The sequence below is a fragment of the Miscanthus floridulus genome, chromosome 15, assembly GCF_019320115.1.
Source record: "Miscanthus floridulus cultivar M001 chromosome 15, ASM1932011v1, whole genome shotgun sequence".
Classification (NCBI taxonomy): Eukaryota; Viridiplantae; Streptophyta; class Magnoliopsida; order Poales; family Poaceae; genus Miscanthus; species Miscanthus floridulus.
The window spans coordinates 56,472,840-56,480,346 of record NC_089594.1 but is presented as its reverse complement, the minus strand read 5'-3'; the positions used below and the strand labels follow the sequence as shown (position 1 = coordinate 56,480,346).

Genomic DNA, 7,507 nt, shown 5'->3' with positions numbered 1-7,507 from the left:
AGGTAATTAGGGGGGCTAATCGCGAACTTAATCACACATTATTAACCGTAATCACCGTGACCTCACCTTAAATGGGTTATGCTCGTGCCAGCACTATGGGCCAAGGTAGCGGGCCAAGCACGACACTAGCTATCGGCCCGTGCCGGCACGGCTAGTACAAATCGTGCCCATGTCGTGCATGGGTCATGCCCCATGCCGCCTGTTTGGCCTATCCCATCTGGCCATCTACACATGTCCCTGGCCAATGGAATACTGAGGGGTTTTTTATAAGAATGGTGAGGGTTGACATGTTATATTACAAGCAAGTGCTAGTAGTTCTGCATTTTTTTATTAAAAAAACTATGAGCAAAAGCATGAATTGCGGTTAACAAAAGCTCCTATGATTTAATCAGAACCCGAGTTCCCTTTACAATTACAACACGTATGCACAGCACCATTTCACATAGTATGATGGGTACACAAATGTACAATGCAACACTACAACATTGTCAGCTATTTGCCTTCAAGGCATCCCTAAAACCAATGCTAAGGTTGTACTGATGACCTTTCTTGCCAAATCCGGTTGTTGACTTTTGCATCATTGCGACAAACTCATTGTAATCTATGCGCCCATCCTGCAGAAGGATCAAACAAAAGTGTATCAGGATTATGCTGACGAATACATACACCAGGCCGGGTTAATGGAGATTTGAGGATCGGGTAATCATGAATCATACATTGTCTTGATCCACTTCGCCAATCATGTCTTCGAGTCGGACATCTTCTACGCCAAACTCGTCACACGCTTGCTGCAGCTCATCAGCTGTGATGTATCCACTGCCATCTTTGTCAAAGTATTGGAAGGCGGCAAATAGATGGGCCTCCCTTTCAACTTTGTTGAGATGCAGTGTGGCAGCTATGAACTCTCCATAATCTATGGTGCCACTGTTGTCGATATCAGCCTGCAAGCATGCCAATAAGGCATATATAGGCACAGGAATTGTTTCTTGAACAATTAAAACAATCAGCATTTTCTTCTTAATGTTTGCCATAATACTTGAAAATCCCCCTGTTTCTTTGTCCATGCATGTGTGCCGGCCTAAGGGAAGAAATTTAGGCAGAAAAGACTTACAGCCTGCATGAGCTGATATATCTCGGGCTCCTTCATGTTAGCGCCGACCCTCTGAAGTCCGGCCTTGAGCTCCTCGAAATTGATCTGCCCGCTGTTGTCAGTGTCCATCATCTTGAACATCTCCTTGAGCCCCGCGATCTCCTCCTCCGACAGGTTCTCCGCGATCACCTGTATATATGCACACAACAAATTGAAGATCACATTCATATTCCATGAAAAACACGGCCATGTATATTATATCGCAATCGCAGCAGGAAAGAAGCAGCTTGTTCACCCTCAGCGCCATCTTCTTCAGCTTGTTCATCGCGGAGAACTGCTTCAGCCGGGACAGCACCGCAGAGTCCAGCGGCTTATCAGGCGCAGAGGCGATCGTCTGCAGCCACGGGTGGCCTGGAAACAAGAACAATTGAGTCCAGGTCAAGGGTTTCAGCCATGGTGGATATGGGGACACATCGGTGAAAATTAATGTGGCAAAGACAATGCCACTCACAGAGGACTTGGTGCGCGGTGAGGCGCTTCTTGGGGTCCCTGACGAGCACCTTTCGAAGCAGGTCCTTGGCGTTCTCCGACACGCTCGGCCAGGGGTCGGACTCGAAGTCCAGCGAGCCGTGCAGTACCTGCTCGAAGATGCCCTGCTCCGTCTCCGCCCAGAACGGCGGCACGCCGCAGAGCAGGATGTAGATGATCACGCCGGCGCTCCACACGTCGGCCTCCTGCCCGTAGCGCTTCTTCAGCACCTCCGGCGCCACGTAGTACGGGCTCCCGACGACGTCCGTGAACTCCTCGCCTGCAAAAAGGAGAAGCATGCATGGATCGCCATGCATGAGCCAGCCCATCCATGATAAGACGAGGTGCGATTGACGAATGTGCACGGTACCTGGCCGGAAGAACATGGAGAGGCCGAAGTCGATGGTCTTGAGCGGCGACTCCTCGTCGTTGCCGACGAAGAGGAAGTTCTCCGGCTTGAGGTCCCGGTGCATGACCCCGAGCGAGTGGCACGACTCCACGACGGCGACGATGACGCGGGCCAGCTCCCCCGCCTGCCGCTCCGTGTAGTGGCCCCTCCGCACGATGCGGTCGAACAGCTCCCCGCCGGCGCACAGCTCCATGACCACGTGCACGGCGACGGCGTCCTCGAACGCGCCGCGGATGGCGATGATGTTGGGGTGGCCCGCGAGGTGGTGCATGATCTGGATCTCGCGCCGGACGTCCTCCACGTCCTCGTCCGTGACGAGCTTCCGCTTGGCAATGGACTTGCACGCGTACTCCAGCCCCGTCGCCTTGTCCACGCACAGGTACGTGGTGCCGAACTGCCCCTGCCCGAGCTTCCGCCCCAGGCTGTACTTGTCCTTGAGGTTGTCGGTCTTGCGCCGGAGCACCGACTCCACCTGCAGCCCCGCGCTGGAGATGCGCTTGATGTGCGCCGCTTCCTTCCGGGACTGCTGCCGCGGCGGCGCCTGCTGCTGCTGCTGCTGGGGTTGCGCAGGCTGTTGCGACGCCGGCGGTGGTTCGCTTGGCGGCGGCGGCGGCGGCGGCTGCGGCTGGGGAAGCGGTGCCGGCTCGGAGATGACGATGGGAGCCGGAGCCTCTGTGGTCTGCGCGGGCTGCGGCTTGGCGTCGGATTCGCTGGGCTGGACCTGGACGACGGGGACGGAGCGGGAGGTGGTGGTGGGGTTGGAGAAGTTGCGGAAGAAGCCGCCGTTCTTGGAGAATCGGGACCCGACGCAGACATTGCCCATCGGGCAGGCCGCGGCGGCGACCACAGCCTCGTGCACTCGTGTTTCCTCCTCCTCCTCCTCCTCCTCCCCTCCCGAGTCTGCAGGGGCATGGCAATGCGGCAGCGACGGCGGAACGCACCACGTTCCGCCGGGAGGCAATCGGAGGTGGAAGGATGGCAATTGGTGGTCGAGGTTTGGGTGGAGGGATCAGAGATGGTCGGGGAGCGAAACGAGGAGCTAAAAATGGCATGCTCCGGAGAGAAAGAAACAGATGAAACAGAGTGGCAGGCTTGCTGCTGAAGAGCCCCTAATTTTGGAGGAATTTGATGAGGTAAAAAACAGTCTGGAACGCGGAATTCTGTGCGTCGTAGCTATCAACACCGTTTCGAACCAGAGTAAATCAATCTATATATATACCTATAATTATATCATTAAATAGTAAAAATTGATCTCCCCTAAATTTTGGTCTTTTCTTTTTGATCTCATACTCGGCCATCATGGCCTTGTATTAATAGACGTGAGCTCAGCCAAATCGCGAGCTACCGTGCCAATTACGAACTCTGGGAGGAGGTCGCTCCACACCAACGATTGACCCGGGTCCCAACTCAAAGCTACTTTAGCAATCTCGTGCGCAGACGAGTTACACACACGTGGAACGTTTATAATTTTATTACAAATAAAGTGATCATGAAGAAAATCACGAATAGATCTAAAGAGGACGCCTCCCGCTGCTAGGTCCCTTGAATATGAAGTAATGGCCTCACGCACCTGACTTGAGTCGGTTTCCAGCTCAACCCTGGAAATTCCATGTCTCTCTGCGGATTCCAGAGCAAATAAACATGAAGCCGTTTCCACGGCCAGAGCATCCATCGCCAGGCTTATGTTTGCTGCGCCAGCAAGCACTGGTTCTGCCAGATGGTTACGAATGATAAATCCACACGCCGCTGCTTCCTGAGTCTCCCTTCTGAACGCACCATCGAAATTGATCTTCAGGTAGTCCAGAACAGGCGGCTTCCAGGAGTGTATCTGAACATTTGCACGGTTCGGTTGCACTACCTCGCCTGCAAAGTCCCTGAACACTGAATGCGCAGCACAAACCACCTCAGTACACGTCGGAATTACTTCTCCAGCATTGGCCTTGTTCCGAGCGTCCCAGAGCTTCCACAACAAGATCACAGACCGCAGGCATTGGTCTTTCTGTCATTCCAGGATCATGCGAATAAACTCTTGAGAAGAATGCGAGTTCAGCAACAGGCAGCGGACTCGTCCAAGCTGTGCAGTGTCGGGCTAGCTTGCACTTCAAGAAGCAATGGGCACCATCTTCATCAAAACGCCTACATACTGGACATACTGTATCCAGCTCGATATTGCGACGTTTGATGTTCATCTTCAGAGCTAGGCTGTTGTGGGCAAGCCTCCATACAAACTGTTTGATTTTTGGGGGACATGAAAGGCGCCAAATCTTCTTCCAGATCCCCCCACATATATCTCCATCAGTAACTCGGGAACATTCTGTGAGGAATCAGACTTGAGGAAGGGGATAGGAAGGGGAAGAACAGAAGAGCAGCAGATACAGTACGGAGGAGTTCTTAGACTGACTCCAACGAATACCAATTTCGCTGTTATAGGTCGTCTAGAGTAAAAAAACGTCAAGACCTACATATCTCCGCTCCAACAGACAGGCAGACCCAAATCCACGCGGCCGCGCCCAGGAGCGCCGCCCCGAGCACCCCGTCCAACCCCGCGGCCGCGCGGGCCGTCCCTGACGCCGGCAGATCTCGCGCCCAGGAGCGCGGCGCGGGGACGGGGCCTCCTCCCCTGGCCGAGCTCGCGCCCGCGCCCGGATCCGCCCCCCCCCCCCCCCCCTCCCTCTCCTTCTTCTTCCCCAACGGAGCTCGCGCCCGACGGAGCTCGCCCCCGGCGGAGCTCGCGTCCGGCGGAGCTCGCGCCTGGCGGAGCTCGCCCCCGCGGCCCGGCCGAGCTCGCGCCCGCGGCTCGGCGGAGCTCGCGTCCGCGCCCGGATCCGGCCCCCCTCCCTCTCCTTCTTCTTCCTCGACGGAGCTCGCCCCCGGCGGAGCTCGCGTCCGGCGTTCCGGTGAGCGCTGGGCGAGCGCCAGCGAGCACCTCTGCCCCCACGCGACGCTGCTCATCACCGGCGGCAGGGAAGCGGGTCCAGATCCGGCAAGGCAGCCAAGGCGGGCGGCTCCTCTCCGCACCGGTAGCGCGCATCCTCCTGCGGCGGCGGACATGGCGACGGTGCTGCAGCGCGCCTCTCTCATCTCGCGCCTGCGAGCGGGCAAGGCACCCGGCCATGGTGGCCCTCCCTAGATCCGGGTCGGCGGTGGGGGCGCGGCGCGGATCTGGGACGGCGATGCGGAGCCCCCCTCGATGCTGGCCGCGGCGAGGCGGAGCTGCCGCGAGGCCGCCGTGTTGAGCTCCGGTCGTCCCCTTCCTCGTGGTGCTCGTGGTGGTGGGCCTGGCGGAGACGCAAAGACGCGGAGGGAGGACGTTTTTTTGCCTTCCGCGTCGCCTCCGACGCCAAATGCGTGCTGTGTTTGCCTACTCCGTTGGAGCTTGTTTTTTGCGGTCAAAACACTGTGGACGACGCAATTTTGGGGATGGGTCGTGTTATTGGAGACAGTCTTAGATTAAGGAAAATAGGTTCATTACAATTGTTCGAGTCCCTGCTCACTTCTCTCCCTCGCTACATATACTCTCATCTATGCCTTCCAGATTGGGCCTGCATACTTTGGGTTGGGGCGGCTTTGTCTCTTGGGCCGGGCCTGAGCTGGCGAGCCTGGAGTAGACGCAGCAGTATCAGTCTGGGCGGGGAGCGGGGTGCTGACACATTCACCCTTTTGGATTTGCCGCTGTTGTTCTTCATTTCCTTCAAGGACATGATATTGCGATTTTACTGAGAAAATTCCTTTCTTATCAAAGTGCCATGCAACAAAGTCGTCGTGATCGGTCTGCAGTGGAATGGCAAGGATATTAACTACGTCTTCCTCCCAAAAAAGATCTTTAACTAGCTGCACATCCCATGTTCCCGTATTCGGATCGATCAGCTCTGCAACTTTTGTTAGTAGAGTTGTTCCCCTGGGAGTTCGAGGCCTTCTAGTAATTCCGGCTGGGATCCATGGATCATCCCATATTCTGATTTTCTCCCCATTGCCGACACGCCAAATAAGTCCATTCCTCAGTGCATTCAGTCCCCGAAGCAAGCTGCGCCATGTGTAGGAAATGCCAGGTCCCTCTTTGGCTGCAAACAAGTAACCTGTCGGCCAATATTTGGCCCTCAGTAGGCGAGCGCACAGGGACTCCGGTGACTGGATGAGGCGCCAGGCTTGTCGAGCAAGCATTGCCAAATTGAAAAGATGTATCCCAAGCCTGCTTTCTCCTTTCTTCTAGTGAGAGTCTACCATGACACCCGATGCATCTTCCTCTCATCGTCCTGTTGAGCCCACCAATATCGGCGTATCATCGTGCTTAACTCATCACATAGGCCTTCCGCCTTTGGTCAAATCAAAACAAGACATGGCAAAGGTCAGGATTGCTTGCGCAACAACTTTAATCAATGCCTCCTTTCCCGCCTTTGATAGAAGCTTCTCCTTCCAACCCTGGATGCGTTTCCAGACCGTCTTTCAAATAAGTGAACATCTTGGCCTTAGAACGTCCCATGTACACAGGTAGGCCCAGATACTTTTCACTCTTTGCTTCCTTCTTATAAGAGTTAGGGCAGTCTCAATTGGGACATTAATGGTGGTTAAATAACTTGTCAGCTAAGCAAAACGGTTATATGACAGCCTAATTAATGAAGAAAGATAAGAAAAACTGAGGAAATTGTTTGCTAACAGAGAAACCACATCTTCCTGTGATACGAGGCGGGGGAAACGATTAAATCAGCGTTGGGAAGAAAACACCGGTTCCTACGGGGGCGTCCGCTCGCGCCGACGCGTCCTCCCATGCCGACTTTTAGCATGTTTGCTTGTTGGTTTCAGCCAGCCCAAACCAGCCAGTCAACAGTGTTTTCCTTTCACAGCAAACCAGCACCAGCCAGCCCAGAAACCAACCAACGAACAGGCCGTTTGCTTGCTCGTGCCAGCCCCGCCCGTGCCACCACGCCCACCCGTGCCGGCCCTGCTCGCTCGCGTCGCCATGCCCACCCGCGCTCGCCTGCGCCGGCCCACGCCACCGTGGTCACGCCGTTGCGCTCTCTTGCTGTGGAGCTCGTCTTACCTGCTGTGGAGCTTGTCTTGGTTGGCAGAGAACAAGAGGAGAGAGCATCGAAGGGATGAGGCAGAGAGCGAGAGAAAAGTTTACATTTATTAAGCGAAGAAACCTACATTGGGAGAGACAGTTTCTATAGTTTATTTTTTTCTGACATGGCACCGAACTCTCTGAGTTTGGAGCAATATCAATGCACGTGTTGTTGTAATCTAGCTAGCTGTAAGAAATTTAGTGTAGTATAATTATCTTGAGGCCTCATTCGTTTTGCTGAAATTTGACTGAAGCTGCTGTTTATGCTGATTTGTTGTAAAAAAACATTATTCTTTCACTGAAAAGTACTTCTGAAGTAGTGGTAAAGAATTGGACGTCAGGCTACTTCCAAATCATTGTCGTCTCATGTCACTTTCTCTAAAACTACCAATTCATTATTCATACTCCCCAAACGGAACAA

General features: G+C 54.4%; 1 protein-coding gene across 1 annotated transcript; it reads right to left on the bottom strand.

Annotated features, from left to right (window-relative positions):
- Positions 1–372: 372 nt before the first annotated feature.
- Positions 373–3,032, bottom strand: LOC136508169 (calcium-dependent protein kinase 27-like). The gene is made up of 6 exons (XM_066502798.1): positions 1,989–3,032; positions 1,602–1,898; positions 1,386–1,501; positions 1,112–1,279; positions 717–941; positions 373–614 (listed from the first exon to the last, which is right to left on the bottom strand). Exons 1-6 carry the CDS (start codon positions 2,848–2,850, stop codon positions 489–491), a joined length of 1,794 nt encoding a protein of 597 aa, XP_066358895.1. The 5' UTR covers positions 2,851–3,032; the 3' UTR covers positions 373–488.
- Positions 3,033–7,507: the final 4,475 nt, after the last annotated feature.

Coding starts and splice junctions, on each gene's coding strand:
- LOC136508169 (XM_066502798.1), bottom strand. CDS start 2,850: ATGGGCAATGTCTGCGTCGGGTCCCGATTCTCCAAGAACGGCGGCTTC. Junction 1,899..1,988: donor CTCCATGTTCTTCCGGCCAG/GTACCGTGCACA, acceptor TCCTTTTTGCAG/GCGAGGAGTTCACGGACGTC. Junction 1,502..1,601: donor CACCGCGCACCAAGTCCTCT/GTGAGTGGCATT, acceptor TCTTGTTTCCAG/GCCACCCGTGGCTGCAGACG.